We start from the raw sequence: 23,053 nt of genomic DNA on the forward strand, positions 1-23,053 counted from the left end.
AAACTTTTTCTTTTCTTTAAATCTTCCCTATGGATTTTTTTCTCCATCTATAGAGAAGTAAAAAGTAGGTTCATTCCTGTTGCACGCTTTCTGAGAGTTATAAGTAGTTTGAAAACTTATAATCAGCACATATAGTGAGTAAAATACGTCCCAACACCCTAGTAAATGGATCACAACATGAACAAACATGTGGGATCAGTATTGGCTGAAGAGTCAATTAAAGCTTAGACAGAACTATATTATCATAAAGCTTTTTATTATTTTTTTTTATTCGCTGACCCAGACTGCCTAAACTGACTAACATCAGACAGTTTTCCTGTGAGTTTACAGTTGTGTTAGACTGTCAGAAACATGGCTGTAACTTGGCCTCTCGGATGAAAACCATTCCCGCCGCTCCCAGGTGTCAGACTGTCCCATCTGGGGTGTTTCTGGCCTTTCTTAACTCTGTTCCTCTTTGTAGTTTGCAACGGGAACCTGGTTTTGTCTTTGTAGTCGTCAAGTGGAACCCGACTCTGGCCGCCACCGTGTTCGAGGGAGACGTGTGATTTATGCTGCCGGGGGCGACGGGGTGATCCCACCATCAGTCTCTTCCCTCTGTTACGGCGTCTGCACACACTCTCCGGTCTATTAGCACCCTGAGAGTCAAACTCAAGAGTCCAGGATTAGCCATCAAAAGGCTGATCGAAGACGGAGGGAGGGGAGGATTCGGCTGAAAGGAAACACTAACCGGGCCTTTGCAGGTGGTGCGACGGGGAAATAAACTCCCATCTGTGGCATGGGCGGGTCAAACGCAGGCCGTGTGTGTGTGTGCGTGTGTTCCTGATACACTCATACACTGCATGGTGAACTCCGTCTAGTTGGATTTGAACCACGACCGATTGTATTCCAGGCTCGGTGACCTTTTGACAACCCTGATTTTTTCCCTCAACTGCATTTTAACTTGATGTTACTCTGTTTACCACCCAGGTCATCCGGACAGACCTGGATATTTATAGTTAAAGCATCCTCTTTCTTCCCCCTCGGCTTTCCTCGACACATTTTAAAATGAGTTAAATATTAAAATATCTTTTGTAAACTGATGCAAAACTGATACATATTGATAGCTGATAATGACACAGATTAAAACCTTTTTGGTTCGAATGGGTTTATATTATAAAGAAGCGCAAAATATGAGCTCTTCATTGGGCTTTTGAAATTAGAAAAATAATGGTTGAACAAATCCCAAATAAAAATAATATGAATTTGCAGGTGTTTGGACCACAGCTACGAAAACTCCCTCTAAAAATACTTACAACTGCCTATTTTAATAATTCAAACACCAAATATGCCTCAATATGAATGTATATGCACAGTGAAAACTGTGTTAGCAAAACAGCAGGAGCTAACATCCTCCTCATCTCCCCTCTAGGTTTACAGCCTATCAGTAAAATTATTACATCTCCTCGAATGGCAGCTTGTTGTGTCATGTCGCATTGCTCTTATGTGTTTCAGTTTTAGATGCTGCATTTTCTTTCAAATATTTTGGATATGCTCCTCAAAAAACTGTTGAATTTTCCATGCATGACTTGGAGTTATGAAAAATCCACAAACACACGAGTCTTCAAATATTGAAATACTGAACAGAGGGGGGGTTCTGTAAGGTTTCTATAGCACATAGAAATATTTTAGCATGGAGGATATGGTGGTTACTACTGTTGCCCCACAGCAAGACGGCACTGTGTTCAAATCCCATCTTTCTGTTCCAAGTTTGAATTTTCAGTTTGTCCCCCAAAAAGCAAAGTGAAACCCATGAAGTAAAAACGCAAAACCTCTAAATGCTGCGAAAAATGACAAAAACACAAGTTTCGTGTTCTCTTAAACAATAAATTAAGTTTATTATCTTACAGTTGAGCTTACACGTCTCCCCTCTTGTTACATTGACCTCCTGCCGGTGGTCTCACATGTGGGTGGTCTCCTCTTCGGTGTCTGAGCCGTACGGCAGAGAGGTCTGGGCTTCAGGGAGGCTGTTGCTCTGCAGGTAGGAGAAAACCACCTGGACCTGAGAACAAACACACAAAGACTCTCAACATAAAGAAGGAAAGGAGCAGAAGTTACGGAAGTGTTGCTGTGACAATCGGCATTATTTTTGTTGTCCTACTTCAATTAGAAGAAAACACACACAAAAAAAAATTAACTAAGAAAATAAACAACCGCTGAAACTGAGACTCCACTTTTCCTGGTGAAGCAAGTGTTAGCAGCCGTCATGCTAATGCTGGTAGACATTTTTTCCAGGCTTCATCAGGGCCTTTCGCTGCATCTTCCAGTCTTGAGGTCAATTGTAATTCATTTAATGTCATTTTTGTTTGCGTTAACTGTCGTTAACCGTTACTCCTTTTACTCCCCATGTTGTCGTTTCATTTCTACCTTTGCTACGGGCTGCACCAGATGTGGTTTCGGGCAGCAAGAAGGACAATTACGCAACAAGAGAAATAACCAATATTTTTCCTGCAATCACAGTAATGCAACTGGACCTGCAATATTGTTTTCCTAATTTGTCTGGACAGCATGGTGAGATATTATCTTCATCTCTATGCCGCTTTGCTTTCACTTTCCTTTTTCATTTTGCATGTCAGGAGTCAGGACCCCCTGTCTCCAGTGACAATTAGCAGTTTATAAAATGCATTTGCATAATCGGCTGTGACTATTTTGTGACCTGACAATTTTCCAAACAGCAGAATTTTGTCCTGGTCTTGTTCCCCATCGGGGATTTATACTAAATTATTAAGATAATTATCTACCACAGACTGCTTATAGCCTTTTAACAGAAACTACTTTCAAAAGTTTTGAACTACAACCTTAATGTTTTTGAATTCTTCTAAAGCAATACTTGAATTAGTACTGTGCATAGAATATGGTGTGAAAAACCTGTTTTCTGCCTGCACATCGTTTTAGTCACATTTATAAATACATAAATGTGGCTAGAAAGACATTTTTTGTCAGAAGAAAAAGAAAAAAAAAACCATCACACCGTTTTTCACACCAGCTACTTGTGTGCACTGGATGCCGTCTCATTAAAATGTAAACCACAAGTTAATGAAATATTTCTTTTCTTTGTTAAAACTTTTCACGGTTATCATTTTTCTCCAGACTAAACTTTGATTTTGTTCTGACCTGTATCACCACCTCCTGCGAGATGTCCACTGTGACTCCGTTGTGCTCCAATCCTGCCACCGGGGGGCGCAAGAGGCTGGGACCAAAAACTGTAGCCAGGTTCATCAGAGTCATTTTGTTAACATCTTGTCTCTTAGCAACTCTAAAAAAATAAATAAAGCAAATATAAAATTATGTTTGCCCTCTTTATTTACAGGTTCTTGTTGCAGTCTGACATCAGTGTGAGGATCTTGTTACTATGTGATTTTATGACATAGTGGCTGTGAAAACAACATTCGGTGGATTTAGTTTATGATTTAAATAGCAGTTTTGTGTTTTCAAAATCGCAGAAGATTAGCAGACCTTTGCAGATGATGTATGAGGTAGAGGAAAGTGTTGCGGTTGACGTCAGGACAGGACTGCAGCAGAGACAGCATGGAGACGAGCCGTGAGTTCATGTCCTGGATATCTGCAGGGCAGAGTTACAGTATGATGCTACATGAAGGCTGGCATGGATTCATGCAGAGACATATCAACGGGAATCACAATCACAAATAAAATATTATTGGGTTTTCCAGTTTTAGATCAACACAAAGCTGTGCAAAGTTCAGAGATGGAAACAAAATGGCACATTTTTATAGGTTTTTAAAATTCAAAAAGTTGGACATGCATTTCCAGTCAGACCCCTGCACTCTGTAGCCGTGAAATAAAAACATATCAAGCTTTTGTCTTCATTCATTCATATTTTTCTTAGCCTCTTCTCAAAGCGGGAAAGAGAACATATTTTAATAATGGAGAAATGTGTTCATCTGCATAAGCTCCAGACATAACTACAGAAAAAATACTTACCTAAACTTTAGTATATTTGAAGTTGGGGCAATAACTAAAACGTTTTAAATGACTGGAACTGAGACAAACAAGCCTGGAGGAGGAGTGGCATTTTTCAGGCTAATCTGCAGCTCACAGATTATCTTGGAACAGCATAGATTAGCATCCTGGAGTCACTCATTCTCAATAAAAGCCATCTATTTTAAGGCTTTAGTGCACATCCTCTCCAGGGGTTACAGTAACTCTGTGGGGTGACGTATAAAAGCAAAAGGAACTTGGAGAAGACTATAATTTTTTAACAACCACCTAAGAATTCATAACTTTAAAATCCTCCAAGTCTGTTTCTGAAATGTGCACTTGGTGTGTCTGGGATGTGTTGGTCTTACCCAGAGTTTTTGCCAGACTCTGGAACAGATCAGGGGGCACGAGGGGCTCCGGCAGCTCTCTGAAGTAAAGTTTGAGGACGCCAGACACTGTGTTCACTTCAGCACTTCTCAGTCTGGTCACTGCTTCCCTTAGATCTGAGCAGACAGACAACGCTAATGATTATTATCATCAATATTACCCTATCGACGTTAAGTGCACACTTCCTTCCTTCTCGGAGCATGAAAACGCATGTAACGCAGTAGGTGTTTGCAACCCAGCAAGTTTATGACCCAGATGGCCTCGCAGTGATAACGTGAAACTCATGCTCAGGTCAATTTGAAGTCTGCCTGCATAAAACATGTGTTTTCGCCTGCTGCGTTTTCTTACTGGTGTTGAACACAGCCTTGAGCGAGCTGATGTCCGTGGCGGTGCCTGAAATCCTGTAGATTCCCACCTCGTCCATGCCTCTCCGCTCCACCTCCTCCACACAGCATCTCACCACATGAGGAACCAACACTCCTTCCTGTCTGAGGACAGAATATAAAAGTTGGAGGGGGAGGGGGATTATAGCGTCTATAAACAAGTCCAAGCTGACTCAGGAGCTGTTTCGGTTCTTCGCTCATCTGTTTTTGCTCAGGCCACACTTCTGCTTCGCCCACTTTACCACAGAGACCAACCACTTCTGTTCTGTCACACAAACGAGCGCGCAGTGGAAACAGAACCCTGCAAGGAACTGCCGCTTTCAGCTTTGAGGGAGCTCTTCTGTCACCACCGAGATATCAGACAGGCACTTACTGGGCCACCTTTTCGATGGGGACACAGAAGACAGGTGGTTGTTGAATTGGGGCGCCTGGAGCTTCCAGCTGGTGCGGACAGTACTTCAGGGAGAGAGTCACCTCCAGCTGGCCCAGCTGGAGGGTCTGCCTCCTCCACCGACTACTCAGGCTTGAAGACTCCAACTTGGCAAGAAGAGATACAGAAAATAAGATTTAACTTAAGATTTGTTTTATTCTAAACAACCTGATCTAGCACACTGAAACAAAATATAATGTTTTCTACTCCTCTTCAGCACCTCCACATTTTAACACCTCCAGCTGTAGCGTAATCTCATGTAAATAAAAATACATCCAACTATTCATTTGAATGCATTTATTTAGTGAGGAAAATGAAAATTATTTAATTTTTTTGTTTGTTTTTTTACAAAATCATCTGTCTCGCACGTACTGGCACCCGTAGAGCTCCTCATAAAATGGAGCTGAAATATTTTTTACATTTACTTTTTATAAAGTTAAACAGCCCGTTAATTAAATGAGTAATCCATCACTTCCTGTTTCAAAATGGGAAACATGAGAAAACATACTATTCAAATCGGGCGAATGAATATCAGGAAAAGGCTTCAACGAAAAAAAAGAAAAAAAACTGTGATTTGGCTAAAATTGTCCCTAAATAAAGTTTAAGCAACTACTAAATGGCTTAAAATAACTACAACTGTGACCAACAAGGCTGAAGGTAGAAAGATCTCTAAAGCTCAGTGTTTAACAACTCTAGTTCCTTGTTAGATTTCAGACAGAGGAGTCAATATAAAATAATCAAGATTTGTCCAAACGTTTCACAGAAAACTTCAGAAAGACCTGACCATAACAAGTTGGTTTTTTTCCATGAAAATAATAAGTAGTGCACTCAGCTGTAACAGTCTCTATCCAAACTCACTGCATAAGACTTCACTCCTGAAGGAAAAGTTTGATAGTCTGGTCAGATGAGAGCAAAGCATCATGGTCATTAGATGACTGAAGGAAGAATTAATGAAGGCCTGAATCTACTCAACGTGCAGAGAAAGGACGACCCATCCTACAAGATTTATGGACAATTTATGTGGAAGAATAGATCAAAATCACATCTGAGCAACTTAATAAACATTTTCTCCATGCATGAGGTGATTTTAAGTTAACATAAAATTGTTCATTCAGGAACACTGAATACATTTCTGTAAGTGTGTTAAAGGCCAATTTACTGTCATTTTTCACATAAATTCATTCGTGGAGAAATGAATTTAAGTGAAAAATGACTTTGCTCCGATGTTTTTTGCATGTGTGCATTATTTTGGTTATTGCTGATATTGTGGGGATTTTTTTTATATATATCAGCTTCAACTCTTTTGAAATATAACTCTATCAATATGACATAAGAAAAGAAATCATTTACAGCCATTTTACATTGACCATGAGTGCAAATATTCCTGATGATAATATGCATCACATTCACACATCACTGTATAACAGAATATGCAAACAGTTAAAACACACACACACTGCTTTGTGAAAGTCAAGATTAGGTGCTTCCTTTAACAAAATAAAAGTTTAACGGCTTCGCTTATGCGTATTATAAACTACCAATAGATGCAGAAATGACTCATTTGCATGTGTGAAAGCAAGAAAAAAGAGGAATGGCTTCATGAAGAGGTGGAGCTTCCTCACTTTCTGACGCCTCGCTGCCATAAGTCACAGCTTGTAAACACTTCTAGCTGCTAGCGCCGTTTGGTTCTTATTGGGTCGAGCTTTCTGCTTTCATCGTGTAAGAGACTTCTTGTTCTGTAACATTAAGGTGTTACTGAATGCGCTGCATCTGTTCCTATAACAAACTTTCAATAGTTAAAAAGAAAACAATTTCTTACTGATTTGTTTGATATATTTCATTACAAAGCAAGACTTAAACTTCAGGTTAAGTTCTTAGCAATAAGAAGATTAAAATACAAGGAATACTTCCAATCCTAAAAGACCAACTAAATCCTAAATTAAACATAATCTTGTTGAGTTCTCAATTATTTAAACCTTAGTTGTTAAAAGAACTAATAAAGTGCAGTTTTTTATGTTAAAAACACACTTTTGGGATTAAAACTTCATCTATGGAAAATTACAAAGCCTTGAAAAACTATTCATATCCGTCGTCATATTAGAACCACAAACTATCAACACAAAGTAGTCTCAAGCCATTAAGTGGAAGGATTTTTTTTTTTCCGCGTTTGCTTTTAGCCACCACGAGGTAGGTATATTCTGGGTGAGGTGCACCACTCAAAGCATGTAGGTTTCTGCATGTAGGTCAAAAACTTTAAAGTTGCTGTCATCTAACCAGAGCACCGCCTTTCACATGTTTACTGCTTTACCTTATGATGCCATAAAGTTCTGCAGAAACCTGCTAATGGCCAATTTATTGCATGAGCTGGAGCAGAGACATGTCTCATCTATGGAGGACAGTGGGCCATGAGAACCAGGACAACTATCCTGCATGTCAGCATCAAGCTATATTTGCCAGGAGAGACTCTTCCACCTGAGCTCTGCATATCTACAACTCCTCTAGTGTTACTGTGGGCCTTTTAGTTGCATCTCTAATTAATACTCTCCTTACCCAGGTTTAGCTGGACAGCCAGTGTTTGGTGGATTTGCAGTTGTCTAATACTCTTTCTATTTTTGATGTATTGATCAGTGCTGGGTGAAATGTTCAAAGCTTAGGATATTGTTTTTACAGCCTACTCCTACTTCAAACTTCTCCAGAACTTCCTCCTTGACCACATGAACTGCACACATTTGAACTCTATTTACTATGAGGCATGGCCAACAGAAACAGCAGATCTAATCCCGTCGGCTCCTTTGTTCACGAAACAAAAGAAAAAAGAATAAAAGCTGTTAAGCGGGCGACCCACGCCAGAACCGCGTGCACGGTAAAGAGCTCAGGCGGGGTTCACTCGACCCCTCTCAGAACTGCGGGAGGGTTCAAACTCCACTTACTCATTTTTAGCTAGCTTCACCGCATGTTCACATTTAGCTCACAGAAAAAGCACCAAGCCGCCAAACAAACAAAAGTAAACTAATAACTTTTAGGCTTTGACGTGCCCACTCCCACAGACTCACGCAGATGTGCGCTACATAGAAGATGTTTTGACACAAACAACCTTTTTTTTCCACAATTTTGTTTATAGTAAAGTGGATGATAAAATACCAATGAATATATATTTTCTTTTCTTAAAGGAAAATCCCAAGGTACGCACAGTGCGTTCAGCTGCAGGTGCTACTGCATGTCACAATTTTTATATCTGCTATTAAATATTTTGAAGACTATGCATAATTCCACTTCACAGTTTTGCACCTCAAACCCAAAGGCCCTGGAGCGATTCTCAGCTGGGGTTTGTGGGTTTGTTCTTTTGTACCTGTACAGTAGTTTTTCCCAGAACTGCCTCCTCCCCATCTGACTGACTCACGCACAGCACCATCATCTTCTGTGCGCCGTCCACCTGGAAGGACAGCTCCTGTTCGAGACAAAACAGAGGCTGTCAGCGCTGGCACAAACCGCTATTTTAGTCTTCAGCTCTGACCGTCTGCTGGATTTACTGTACTCGTAAAGTTTAAAGCTTGCTGGTTCTCAGGTCTAGGGCTGTATACACACCTGGTCCCAGAGCGGGTTGAGGCTGCGGACTGACGAATGTGTCTGGGCTTGTTTATCGTAAAACTCGTAACCATCCACCTCCACACACACATAAACACCTGGAACAGAAGCAGAACCGTCATCATCGCTCACAGACTGTACTGGGTTATAAATTTCTCCTAAAATCTCTTTGTACATCCTGGGTGTTCAAAGTGAGGCTGGAGGGCCATTTGCACCACTTGGAATGGTACAAACACGGCCCGACAGAACCAGCAGTGGATGCAGATGGAAACCTACAAATTTAATAGTATAATGGAAAATGCCACCACGATTTTGTCTTTTAATAGACATGTGTTTCTTGCTTTCATTTTAATTAAATAACACATTGGCGATTAAATGTCAATCAACTTTCAGTCTGAAACAGACTTGAGGCCCCGAATCATGAATATTGATCAAAAAACCCAAAACAAACAGAACAGTTCATTCAAGAAGAGTTTGAAAATTAGATATCTTTAAAAAAAAGTAAAAAACAAAAGTGAGACGCTGTAGTTTTGTGATCTGCAATAATTTACAGATTATTTATCACAAGTAATTAGAGAACTGTTTTCTTAAAATATCACATGTTTTGTTAATTGGTGAGCAGATAAAAAAGAAAACTATAAAATTATATCGGGTTTTGATCTGAAATGTTTTTTTTCTTTCCGTAGGTACTTTTGACCAACTAGGCCAAATGTTTGGACACCACTGACACACACAGTTCAGATACACACACTACCGCCATGTTATGAGGATTTCAGGGCCTCAATTATCTGATCAGGCCATTCGCATTCAGAGGGAAATAGTTGTACATTAAATAACTTCAGTGAATTTCAATATGGCAAACTGGGTGCAAAAGTTTTAATTTATTGTGTAGTTTCTTTAATCCATACACGGTCAGAATGAGAAAACATGAACATAATTGTTCGCACAGGACAACTGATCCCAAACACAGAGAATTGAAAAAAATCATTAGGCTCTCAGAACCTCAAACCATCAAATTTCTTTGCACCATGCTTAAAAGTTCAATTTAAACGTTTGAAACCAGCAAAATCAGATTTGGGTTGAGCTCCACCAATTTGATAGAGAAGAGTAATAAAATATCCAGCTTTAATCATGCCAGGGTGTTCTTGATGGCAACAGAAGATGGTCTCCTTTGCTTGTATGTCTGTGAAGTGGACATTTCAAATGCAAGTGGGGGTGTTAGTATATATTTGAGCCAGTTTGCATACATTACTGCTAATAAAATCCACAGCAAATTGACATTTGTGTGACGGTTTTTGAAGTTGGTTCTTGTATAAATGATTTCACCTCAGAAAGAGAGCAGATCAGCTGGTGAGAGGTGCAAAACCCGAAATATATTTAATCCTCATATAGCCATTTAAATGTCAAGATACATACAAGCTGGTTCCTGCAGGCCAGAAGCTGAATGGATCGCCACACTGACAGTCCCACATAACGACTTCTCATCTTCTGCTGGTGAGATACAGAGACAACGGATTAGGCCAGTCATCGAACGCAACACTAATCCAGGACAGACTTCTAGAGCTCTCGAATCGAGATGTGGGAAATGTTGCTGTGCAGGACGAGGAGGTGAAAGCAGTGAGGATATCTGGTTTTAGACACAGGATATGATTCTGTGGCAGAGGGAAAAATAGGCTTGTGGTGAGAGAAGGTGTTTGTACCGGCGACAGAGCTGTGTAGATGTGGCTGCTGCGTCATTCTCAGTTTCACACAGGCACAGGTGAGCGTGAGCAGGTCTGGAGGGATGGTTTCAATGTCTGACAAACGACACAAAAGATCCAATCAGCTCACAGAACTGATGATAATAGAAAGTCAGTTAAACTCTAGTGATTCATCAAAAAAAAAAAAAAAATTATAATCTGCTCATTTTAAGCGTTTCCCCCATGATTTAACTGGGATTTCTTTACCTGTGCCTCAAAATGACACTTTTAGTTGAAGTGGGAACAAACTAAGAATTTCCAAAGAAACTACTTGTAGTAGAAATGTAATTGAGGTAAAGTAAAAAAAACAAACATATAATTTCTTTCTTACTATATGTATGTATTTGACACAAACACGGTTGGATAAATCAGTTTCTCACGTGTATATTAGGCTTTTTATTTTAACAGGACTTAAATTAAGTTTATCATTGGCACGAGGTGAAAACATTTGAAAGCTTTAAGCTTTAGGTTGCTATAACACCTAATATGGTTGTGAGAATTGAACTGAGATCCCTGAACTGAGATCACACTGACTGCACACAACTACAAATAAAGTACTGACTCTTTGTGGTCACTCCACATAACCTCATTTCTAATAAATAAACAAATGATGGGTTTTTATAGAAGGGCGGTAGAAGCCACAGCATGGCACAGGAAAGCTTAAAAACACAGAACCTAATTATTGAAAAGTAATCCTAGGAAGCCAAAACTCTGCACTGCTGAATAACAAAGTGGAAGGATTTTTATTACCTTTTTATTATATCAGTTACACTGTAAAACACAATCTGTCTTAAAATCTGACGCTGCACGACAAGAAAATGCTTACAAATGGTGCCTTAAAACAGGCTTTATAGCTCCCAAATGTTTTCACATTATGTTCACAAACTTCAATGTATTTTACTTGGAAAGGGAAACATAGTTTTCTTTTTTAAGTGGGACATGATTTTATATTTAGCCACCCTTCCTGGAGTGCGTCTTTGGTTTTGAAGAAGTGACATAAATTTTCTCCCATCTCACCCAATAAAAAAAGCTCAAGCTGAGTTACAAATGTTAAAAAAAAAAGTAAAAACATTTTTAAAGGCGACTTGGACATGCGAGACGGCCGATCACTCTCCGAACTTTTAAGGTATATCGTCGAGCAAGTGTCGTTTGACGTAAAACGAGATCAACACTGTGCTTTAGCTCCATGGTTACTTCCTGCCCTAGATACCTCACTGATGCGTAGCGTGACCTATAGTTTGATAAAGCTATGTATCAGTATCTAAGCACAACTTAGCATCAGTTAGCAACTTTAAATACTAAATGGCTACATTGAAGTTCGTGGCTGAAACGTGGAAAACATGCCAACAGGTCACAGAGGATGATCATACAGGCTCAAGACTTTCTAGATTTTTCTGTATGCACTCAAGCATCAGTGATTGTAATCATGTGTTGAATGTAAGCTGTGAACTCACTTCCTCTGGTGAGTTTGTGGATGTTGTCTCTCCACTCTTCCAGGTCATACAGAGAGGGGAAGAACAAAGTGTGACTCTGTGGTGACAGAAACACAGATCCTTACATAGATCTTGTTCGTTATGAATTAGGACTGTACGGGTAATAAAAACATTACCAAACTTGTGTGTGTGTGTGTTTTTTGTACCTTGCCACTGGGGCTGTGAAGGTCCAGTCTGTAAACTGGGGAGTGTGTGAGAAGCAGCAGCTCCATTTGTTCCAGTTTCTTCCTGTTGCGAGCTGTCCAAGTCAGGCCTCTGGCGCCCTTCTTCATACAGAGAAATGTTGATGTTTAACTATTCGCTTTGACAAAAACAGACCTTTTTAAAAAATAATAATGAAATAATAATAATTTTAAAAAAGGTTTTCATAACACGCACCGGATTTTGCTGCAGCTGCTGCCGCAGGAGGAACATCTTGGTCCTCAGGTTGAGCAGGCGGACGGTGGTATCAGGAGGCTGTTCGTGATCTGCCACCCAGCGGAGCCTGAGTCCCGCCAGAGGCAGGTACCAGCTGAACCTGTACTGGTCCTGCTTCCTGGAACCGACACAAGCACTGGTTTTCAAGGTTTCACAGTCATCACGTTCCTGTGGCGACCGCAGCCGCTTAACTGGGATGAGAGGCCCTGCGGCGCGCGTCGACCACGTTTCCCCACAAAGCAGCTGGTGTGCTCAGGTGCGGAGCTCACCCTCTGCCTGCGTGTTTGAATCTGGTGCACAGCAGGAGGTCGGTGTAGAGGAAGAAGTGACGCAGGCTGCGGACGCCGTCGCTCGCATCCACCACGAAGCCGTCGCGCATCAGCTGTCGCCTCTGGCGGGGGAGGAAAAAGAAAACGCGCTCAAATCTGAGGAGCGTTTTCGTCCCGACAAGTCTCGCCTGTCCGCTGCGATCGTGTTTGATCTGCTCCGAGTTCGGCTCTGCAGAGCTAAGATCCTGCAGGACTCACCATGCCGTGAGTGAGCGTCACCTCCCGTTTGCTCTGTGAACTCTCGTTGACACCAGACAGGAAGCTTTGAGACAGCCTGAGAGCTTCTTGTAAGGCTGCGTAGTCTTTGTGCTCCACCGGCGTCGTCTTCAGGAGATCCTGCCAAACCGCAGACCGAGGTTCTTCAGTCAACATCAAAGCGGAGCTGAACAGAGGTTTTGTTTCACATCGACACAGGGGGTCCCTACGTCTGGTTCAGTTCGCAGTTTGATCATTTTCTAAAATAGTTAAGCTAAATTAACAGTTTGCAAAATGTATTTTTTTATTTCTATCCTCTAAAACCTTCCTTTCTTCCTCAACTGCGCCCTACATTGGTTCCCTATTTACCTTTCCTTTTTTATGTCCTTCCTATACTTTTTTCCCCTTTTTTCATCCTTTGTTTTCCATCTTTTCTCATTTTCTTCCTTCCTTCTTCTAATTTTTTTCCACAATTTGCCATATGATTTAGATTGCAAAACCAACATAAAGCAAATGAAACGTGTAGAAACCCTGAAGGTGGGCTCTCATAATATCCCAAGGTTTTCTCACCCGCAGCACTAGTGTGGTCTTAGTTATTCTATCCAAAGGCTTATAGAGCAGAGCTGTAAAAAAAAAGAGAGAGTGAAAACTTCAACTAAACACTCCCAGGCTTGGATGTGTCCAATAGGAATAAATATCTACTCTTCTTACCTTCCAGAGTGTATGCCGTCCGAGCTTTATAGGCACCGTTAATGTACAAGGTCTGGAAAAGACAACAGGTGAAGTGACACACACACACACACACACACACGCACACGCACACACACACACACACACACACACACACACAAAAACTTAAAAGTTCCCCTCTGGAGTTACAAGGCCTTCTGTACCTCAGCAAGAGTCCGAAATAGAGGATTCGCTTGTGTGCACTTCCTGACCACTTCCAACGCTTTCTCGTAGTTTTCGATGAATCCTCCGTACAGCCCGAGATGGTTTACCTGGAAGAAAAAGAAAAGAAAAAAAAAACACGAGGTGGTCGGTAGTGGTCCGTGAACTTCCTCGGGTGCGAAGCGAACCCTGGTTTGCCGTTGTTTCGACTGGCTTTTGTTGGGCCTTGAAAACGTGTTGTTACTTTCACAATTTTGCCCCATCAAAGCACAAACTTCAGCTGATTTTATTGGAATTTCATGTGACCGATGCAAACGGGGAACAGTTTTAAACACTAAACATGCCATCTTCATGACGACACGTATTGGCAGCATCATGCCAAATACACTAAAACCCTGGAAGAAAACCTGTTGGAACCTAAAAAAAGACTTCTAGCACTAAACATGAAGCTAGAGCTTCACTGGAGTAAGTTAGAGCAAAAGGACAGTCATGTGTTGCAGCCATAGATACAACACATGGCTATCTTGACACTATCTAGTGTCAACACATGACACTTCAAGTCTGTGTCGAGACTTGAAGCGTATGCAGCACCCAGAGCAGGAGCAAACGTACCAGTTTCAGAAACAGGTCTCCCATCTCCAGCTCAGAGCTGCTGCAGGACGGCACGTCCTGACCGGAGCTGCTCTCCGGCGGCGTGTGAGCGCCGAGTCTGGCCTTCAGGCCGGAGTAAAAACTCTGGTGAACATCTCTGAGCTCCGGGATCTGGTAGAACACCGTCTGCACCTGCTGACTGGAGAGCACCGGCTGGGACGTCCCGGCCGAGGCCCGCAGAGCCTTCATGGGCTGCGGAGAGAGGTGTTGCGAAAATTCAAATTAAAAAATAAAAAAAAGCTGAGTTCAATAATGCTAAAGGTCAACTGCTGGAGAAAATAACGCACTGGGGTGAAGGGCATAAAAGTGAAAAAGGACAAAATGGGTCTGAAGGTGTGAACAACTCGCAGACAAGCGACTGGAGAGCACACACACACACACCTGTGTGTGTTTGGGGTTCAGAGTTCAGTTCTCACATCGCAGTATAATGCGACATGTTTTCACGGTGATAGCGAAGTCACATGACTAATGCAGGCAAACTGCTGAGCAAAACCACCAGCATTCACCTTCTCACAAGACATTTTATTTCACTTTATTTCACACACAGAAAATGTTTTCTCTTTATTAAGTGCATTATGCCAAATGGGGAACGGCAGTGGCTGCCGTTAATAGCAGAGAAAAAAAAGAGAAAAGAAATTGGCCTTGAATGCATCTTGCTCTAATTGTTGCCCCATCATTTCCTGTCTGAAAGGGGAAATACGCTGCTGGTGTCCAGCTTAGTGTTCATGCTGTGGGAGTTCCTTATCAGAGGTCTGAATGACGCACAGCTGAAGATTGGATTGGGCTTGTGTTGATGTTGAACTTCTCGGGATGTTCACTTTGCTCTGAACATGCTAGATCAAATGTTTTGGACTGAATGCAAAACAGCAGGTCTGACAGGAAGCTAGAGCTGCTGCTGCTGCTGCTGCTGCTGCTGCTGCTGCTGCTGCATCTGCATGTGTTGGAAGGAGCTGCTTACGTTGTCCTAGGCTAAGCAAAGATTTGCTTATTTGTGAGATGAAACTTTTTAAATTTACGAGTCCGTCTGTGTTCCCACGCTCACCTGTGCATAAAGGATTTGCATGGGAGAGAAACAGCATCAAGTGAACATCTGGGTGTCTAAACTCATCCTTTGAGAAATCTAGTGGACACAACTCCAAACGCTGTCTAACAGTTTTTATTGCTACTTTAGTTGGTGTAACTCATCATCCTGGAAGGTTTTCAGTTTGAACAACCTGTCCGGAGTTAAGGTGGGTTGCAAAAGTACTGACACTGTTTCTAGAGTAGGAGTGAACCGACTGCTGTTATTGGCCAATCACCGATATTCGAAAAAAGATTTTCACGAATACCGATTCACAACTGACACTTTTTTCATAACTGACCTTTACTGTTATAACGCCGCAATATGCGACCGACAGATAGATGTACGGTGGCCGACAGGTGCAAATGCGCAGCAAAAGAGAAAACATGCAAACAAAAAAGAAGACACCCCCGAATGAAATGCAGCAAACAAAAAGAGAGACGCAAACACCCCCGAATGAAATGCAGCAAATAAAAAGAGAGACGCAAACACCCCCGAATGAAATGCAGCAAACAAAAAGTGTTGAAAACGGAAGTGCTCCAGACCACTAGGGGGAGTCAAAGAAAATAGTATTCATTTCTATGGGACCAGATGCAAGATTCTTCTTCTTCTTCTTCTTCTTCTTCTTCTTCTTGGTATTTATTGGCGGTTGGCAACAAACTTACAGTAGCATTACCGCCACTTACCAGTATGGAGTGTGGTTCGAGATGGTCTATAAACTTTCACTTTCTACCTTTTCCCTCCATTAACTCCTGATTAAACATACCCCCACACATACACACCTGCTTATATTATCCAACTTGCTTATAACTTTATATACCCCTCTTTGATATTCTTTACACACTCACGCCCAACTTGCTCTACTCATATCCTATGAAATAGCTTTGTTTTTTTAAGATACCGAATAATTATTTGAATATGTCTACTCCCGAAATCTCTCCTCAAAAATTCTATTAAATTAAACCTTTCTTTAATACCTACACACTCTCTCAGCATGCATCTTCTCTCTTCTTCATACTTACAACACTCTAAAATAACATGCTCTATTGTTTCAGACTTCTCACAATAATCACACTTTCCAGATGCAAGATTCAGAGAGATACCTTTACTTTCTTTCAAATTTCTTTCTCTGAATCTTGCATCTGGTCCCATAGAAATGAATACTATTTTCTTTGACTCCCCCTAGTGGTCTGGAGCACTTCCGTTTTCAACACTTTTTGTTTGCTGCATTTCATTCGGGGGTGTTTGCGTCTCTCTTTTTGTTTGCTGCATTTCATTCGGGGGTGTTTGCGTCTCTCTTTTTGTTTGCTGCATTTCATTCGGGGGTGTCTTCTTTTTTGTTTGCATGTTTTCTCTTTTGCTGCGCATTTGCACCTGTCGGCCACCGTATAGATGGGTAGATTTTATTGCAAACAAAAAAAACACTATTAATAAAAATAAAAAAATAAAAAAGTACATAAAAAAAGGTCCCTAACCATTCAGGATGGAGCCACATCAATGTCTCCACAGTACAGATGAGCATCTTACTGCTCTATATTTAACGTTAGTCAAAAACAGGGTAGTTCCATTATTAGACTCGTTTAAACGGCAAATGAATTCATACTAAAGCTTTCTTAAACGGCCATCAAAGAGCTGACAGATACAAACAGTTCACTGGCACTGTTCCAATCATTATTTATTAAAAAACACTAAACAATGCCTGTGAAACAAACACAAGCTTGTTTTAGCCTTACAGTAAGACACCGCTCTCAAGTATAAATTAAAAGTTTAGACAAAAGGGACAATGGCTGATCGTTAGACGTTTGCTGAGGAGGACAGGTGTTGGTTTTGCATGTAATTATCTAAATTAAGGAAATCAGGACTTATTGATCAATCGCTTACAGAAAGACTTAAATTTTTCTTTACAAAAAAGCTTAAACTCAGTCTGATTTGATTGATTATATGTGTAAAAATCAATATGTTTTGATCTAAACCGTTCCAGCTCTGCTTTTGTCGCACTTGGCTTCAAGATTTTCTGTCACTTCTTGTAACAAAAACAGGAATTTTGTTTGATTTGTCATCTACATGTCTGTGCAGCAGCTAGTAGTGAAATTGCTGTTGCATAATTCTGAATAATGGACGGAAATAAATGTCTTACAGCGGTTCCTCAGGCAGAAAAGATCAAGTCAGCAACAGAATTTTGTGGATGTTGATTTAATTTGTCAATCGAGATCTTAAGTGCTTGGTTTTAGATAGGCGTTGAATGTTTCCGCACCTCCCCCGTGTTTTATTTTTAGATAAGTCGCATTATCTGAGAACTGCTTCGGTTTTTAAGAAAAAGGGGAACCTTATATACAATGGTTGAACAATCCAGAAAGAGGGAAGCGGCCACATTTGGTGTAATAAGTGACATCTGGCCAAGTGTTGCTCACTGAAATAGGCGTTTGTCTCCGTTTTCAGACACAGCGCAGTCCAAACACGAAATGAAAGATCATCTTCAGCTGCACAAATACATGCATGAATTAAATAAATGAAGGCGGAGGGGACGTTGACTCAGACGGTTAAATTTTCCCGAGTGCGGGAGCAGCTGAACAATAAAAAGGAAGTTATGCAGCAACGAGCAAATTTGGGGAGGAGGAGCTCAAATTGTGCATTAAGGGAAACAAACTTTCATTTGCATGACTTGGCTTAGAGGTAAACAAGAATACACTGCGGTCAGACTGAAAGCAAAGGGTGTGAAATAATGATAGAAACAAGAGTTTGTTGGCGTTACCGCTAGCAGGGCGTCCAGCTCCCTGAGGTACACCTCCTCGCTGTCCAGGATGCCCCTCAGGACCACCAGCCTCTTCTCCAGCATCTCCTCGCGGCTGCATGACGTCTGAGAGCGACGCATGAAATCAGTCAGTAAAATGAAGGTGCTGCTACCAAACGAACTGCGACGCTACCAATGAGGCGGGAGATACCGACAGAAATATAGCTGAGATCTCTCAGGTGAATCACCTCAAAGCAATTTGAATAAGCAAATTCATCAACTTGATTAGAGATCTGGTCAGACGTTTGCATGCGCACATCAATTATGAATTCAAATTGATTTAGGATTCAAGATGATCTATTTGAGGTTTTGTCCAGGGTGAAACGATGATGCAACTTCAAGGATTTCATGCGATTTCTTTGGGTTTAATATAATACATATGTAGATTCTCTAACTGTACCACCCCATGCTAATAATACTTGGTTAAATATTCTTCAGCAATGTGCAGAAAAAACACACACTTTTCATAGCTATCTGATAGATGCTGGCATAATTTTGCATGCAATCCCTGACTTTTAATCATTGACAAAGTTAATATCAGTGCTTGGGATCTTTGTTCCGCTTCAACACTCATCTGTGTCCGACCCAAACTGCCAGCTCCAAGGAGAGAAAGCTGGCTGGGATTTCCAAGAACAGCCCACCTTGGAGGTTCTGGTCTGACATGAACTGCAAGATTTGAAAATCTTGCAGTTCATGGAAACCTCGCGTCACCGACGACTGAGAGGGTGGGACTGCTGCTCCTAAACGACACCGTCAAGTTCCACCGACACACAAAGAGAGAGAAGTCCAATGTCTGCTGGCGAGCAGGTTTGTGGTCAGATGAGACGTAAATGTATCCATCTAGTGGCAGCGTCATCTGTTGTTGTCGGCTGTTTGCTGATGGCCACAAACACAATAGAGTAGATTTGCAACTCGCTAACAGTCATTTCACCAAATATTATTGGGGGAGTTTGTAAATATTTGAGCTGGTTTGCATTAAAAAAAAAAAAAACCCAGTGACTTTAAACTACTTCACCCTGTCATTATTTTAAAGACATCATTGCGGTTGTTGGTTGCAATGATGCATAAAACACGAGTCACATTAAAAGGCCAAAATGAATTACCTTTGTTGCATACATTGGTGAGTAAACATTTGACCGTCGCTGCATCGCTACGCCTTTCGTCATTGACCGAGTTCAGCTTCTCGGCTGATTTAAAGAAACTTTAAATTCTTCTGTTTTTGGTTTTTAGCAGCTGTTGCCTGAACTGTGTCGAAAACGATGCCTTCAGGCTCGAACACTGTCGAAGTTTGAGATGGTTATCTACATCCAGTCGCTCATATCTTCCCTGCAGCTTTCCTGAGGTTGTTGTTTTGCATAGGTGAGCGTCAGTTTTCCTTCTCGTGTGAAATCTGCCAAACCACTGACCTCTTGACACGTCTCCTACATAAAATCAACAAACACAATGCTTTTATTGTGAAAGTCTTTCTTGTTTATTAAAAATGTAGCTTTGCTTTTTGTAACTTTTGCTTTTGTAGTTCTATTTATTCTTGATTAACTGTTGTTTTTTATGGGGATTTTTTTGCTTCTACTCTGTTAGAAACACAGCACTCTCCACATTTATTGGCACCCTTGATCATTTTTTATTTTTATTTTTTTAATTCTTAAAGTAAATAAATATCTGCTACTGTAGCAGCATAATACAATTTTGGGGGAAATATTCTTAAAGAGAAGGAAAGAAGAACTACTGTAACTCTTCTGTGTCACTCTTGTTGGCGCCGAAGCATTTTTTGCTTTTTTTAAAGTCGAAAAGTATTGAGGAACCTATTTATTTTTTCCCTTTTTGTCTATATAAAAGTGTCTTAACACAGGACTAATTTGTCTTAGCCAATCTCTCCATTACGTCAAATTACGTCCTCATTTTTAATAAATGTTCATTTGGTATTTCATGACTCACCCTGGTTCTTGTCACTTATATTAAAGAACTACAGTTTCCAAAACAACCCACACACAAAAAAAACACGGAAGGACGAAAGAGGAAGTAGTAATCCAAAGAGGAATTGCAATCAGTGCAGTGAGTGGCCTGTTATTTACCTTCGTTTGCTTTGAATAAAGCAAACTAAAGTTTCATAGGCATGTTACAAAATGTGAGCAGACATACGGTGAAAGGTTAATATTTCTCTGGTGCGTGTAGAGCATTTGGTGCTGAAGGTTTCTGAAACTCAAGGGTCCTATACGTTTTCCATTTGGCCTAGAATGCCTATTCCTGTTGGCATTATGGAAATTAAGTCACTGAAAGACTCAACAGCCCGCCAGAGACAACAAGAAACCCGAGCGCGCAAACTGAGTGACGTGATGAAACATTTGGGATGCTGTCAGACTCACCAGGGTGTCGGGGAAGTCTATGCTCTCAGAGCTGAGAGGGGAGAGGAAGCAGGAGACCGCCTCCTCATGGAAAACATCCTCCAGGGCCTCTCCTCCTGTCCCCACAGCGGAATAAACACAAACAATCAGCAACGACGAGGAAGCAGCTTTAGAAAAAATAGAAATAAAATAAAATAAAAGCTCAGCGTGGACTGACACCAGACAGATGGGTCGTCAAAGCGAGATAAAGTGCATCGGTTGCGTCCTCCCTCCTCCTCACCTGCCGCATGGTGGGACTCCAGGTAGCTCAGCGCCTCTTGGTAGACGTCCATGGCGGAGAGGAGCCCGCTGCTCGCCGCTCAAGCACGGGACTGGAGACGCGGTGCGTGATCGCACCCAGATGGGGGAGAGGAAACTTCCTCTTTCAGTTAAGAATGAGCGTAAGAGGAAAACACGGCAGCTTCCTGTCTGTGTGGAAAGTCAGTAAAAGTTGATGAGAACCGAGCACCTGTTGATTGACCCATTCCTCGCTGTTGCTTCCTGTGAAAAACGTTTTTCATTTTTTTTCTTTTTGTTTGTTTTGATTTTTTTCCCCCTCAGCGCCGCTGTTTGCAGAGAGGCTGCGGCTCGAAACGTCGCCACGCCGACTGGACGCTCAAGTGGCTTCAGAGTTTTCGGCTCTCTGACAAGCAGCTGTTAAACATCGACATGAATCATAAATCAATATTTGAAAGCAAACAAGGATAAAGCTGAAAAATACTGCAAAGAACAAGATAGATGAATTCTGTGTAATTAATTTAGTTTATTTTATTATGTTTGTTTTATGAACAACAAAGACAAACAGGGCTCGCAGTTTCCTCCTGCATCTGGGTCTGCATGGCCATTTTGTAATTCAACGGCGCCCCCTGGCGGAGCACGACTGGAGGCACAGATTCAGATCGACACCTGTGCAACTGAGATGATTAATAGGGGAACTTTTTTTAAAAACTTTTTTGTTGAAGGTTTTTGTCATTTGCAGAGATGCAGACTGAGACATACATATGTACAGGAACTATAAGACATTTTAGAAATAAAAAATAAAACTATATTATTTAATTCAGTGTATATGTTTAACTAAAATAAGAAAAAACACGTCTGTGTTCACATTAACTTTATAGATTGTAAAAATCACTTTACGGCTCAAAATGCTGCAAAAAAAAAAAAAAAAACATCCAACGCTAGACTGTCGCAATCAGTTGAAACAAACTGTGAACCATCTGTGCCACATAAAAATATGGTTTAATTAGTAGAACTTCATAAAAATCTAAAAGTTTGGTTTGTTGTGCTTTACTAGTTTTTATTAATCCAACATAATGATTTCAAAGTCCCATCTCCATGAGAAGTGAGGTTCCTGTACTGTTATTCTGAGGAGGAACTTTCTGCTAATAACATGGATTATCTGACAAGTTCATGACTTTAGTTCAGATTTACACACCTGGCCAGAAAAACACAAAATAATTATTAGCTTTACACTTCCTGATGTTGTAGCAACTTCCTTTTTATGATCTATTTATTACATGTTATCTTTCCACTGGAGTTGGATTAGGTTCCACTTTCACATGTGATCTGCAAATTTCTTCATTCGGAGGCCAAAGGATGCAGCAGTTTAACTATTTTTGTTTGAACAAACAGTAAAAAAAAAAAAAAGTGACCTTGTTCACCAGCAGAAGGGCTTCACACCAACAGGACGTCAAAGTGTTTGTTTTTATTCAAATATTTAGTTCCTGTGAACCCAGATGGATGTGGATGTAGGGAGCTAAACAAAGCAGTTGTTGTGCCACAAAACGTTTTTCCTGCTGCTGTGGTCGTTATCTGGTCGCCATGGAAACTACATGCAGGATGATGGAGGCACTTTGCACAGGAGGACAGTTGTCCTTTCGTCTTCATGTTTTGTGGTGACAGAACTTTGCGAGGAAAAAAAAGTTCATAATTTGCATTTTATTTGATCAAACAAAACCAAAACAAAACCAAACTGGAGATCATTTACGGCTAAACACACACTGGCTCTGATTTCTGTGATTATATTAAAAAATTACTAAACTCTTTTTTTTCATAAAATGTAACATTTATCTCATGAAATTTTACTCTGAAATATGTTAAAGCTTATTTCTGCCACTCTGCATGAAAAAAAACTTACATCTCATAATTATGACTTAGCTAGTAATTAGATAATTCTCCACCAAAGCTGCTTCTTTTGTAGTTTTTCTCTTTTTTTTTTTGACTTTATGGGATTTTCCCAAAACCTGTAAGATTAGTAAATCTTCTTCTGCAGTGTTGCTCTGTGATGTGAGCAACATTTATTTGTTTCTATCAAGCCAAACTTGCCTCATCCGTCTATTTACAGGA

The 23,053-nt window shown here is 40.8% G+C and overlaps 1 protein-coding gene across 4 annotated transcripts; it reads right to left on the bottom strand.

The window, feature by feature from the left end:
• Positions 1-1,842: 1,842 nt before the first annotated feature.
• On the bottom strand, positions 1,843-21,308 carry LOC102223909 (active breakpoint cluster region-related protein-like). Of its 4 annotated transcripts, none has more exons than XM_023346527.1 (22): positions 20,949-21,308; positions 20,690-20,835; positions 18,288-18,392; positions 14,437-14,667; positions 13,827-13,934; positions 13,645-13,696; positions 13,504-13,556; positions 12,937-13,074; positions 12,679-12,800; positions 12,371-12,527; positions 12,139-12,255; positions 11,954-12,029; positions 10,461-10,556; positions 10,177-10,251; positions 8,761-8,858; positions 8,525-8,623; positions 5,119-5,282; positions 4,711-4,850; positions 4,344-4,478; positions 3,493-3,598; positions 3,151-3,292; positions 1,843-2,038 (listed from the first exon to the last, which is right to left on the bottom strand). In XM_023346527.1, the coding sequence occupies exons 1-22, from the start codon at positions 20,998-21,000 to the stop codon at positions 1,937-1,939; spliced, it is 2,514 nt and encodes an 837-aa protein (XP_023202295.1). In that variant the 5' UTR covers positions 21,001-21,308; the 3' UTR covers positions 1,843-1,936. The 4 variants fall into 4 exon arrangements, with proteins under 4 accessions (XP_023202295.1, XP_023202294.1, XP_023202293.1 ...); XM_023346526.1 differs by having other exon boundaries at positions 10,177-10,248; positions 12,139-12,258; positions 20,949-21,307; XM_023346525.1 differs by having other exon boundaries at positions 12,139-12,258; positions 20,949-21,307.
• Positions 21,309-23,053: the final 1,745 nt, after the last annotated feature.

Source organism: Xiphophorus maculatus, chromosome 14, assembly GCF_002775205.1.
Source record: "Xiphophorus maculatus strain JP 163 A chromosome 14, X_maculatus-5.0-male, whole genome shotgun sequence".
In the NCBI taxonomy this organism is placed as follows: domain Eukaryota; kingdom Metazoa; phylum Chordata; class Actinopteri; order Cyprinodontiformes; family Poeciliidae; genus Xiphophorus; species Xiphophorus maculatus.

What these genes read in the sequence shown, in the direction of transcription:
- LOC102223909 (XM_023346525.1), bottom strand. Translation starts at nt 21,000, where the DNA reads ATGGACGTCTACCAAGAGGCGCTGAGCTACCTGGAGTCCCACCATGCG. An exon ending in TGACGCTCACTCACGGCATG is followed by an intron (nt 12,801 to 12,936) that starts GTGAGTCCTGCA and finishes CTCCCCCGCCAG; the next exon opens with AGGCGACAGCTGATGCGCGA. An exon ending in CAAGGCTGTGTTCAACACCA is followed by an intron (nt 4,479 to 4,710) that starts GTAAGAAAACGC and finishes CTGTCTGCTCAG; the next exon opens with ATCTAAGGGAAGCAGTGACC.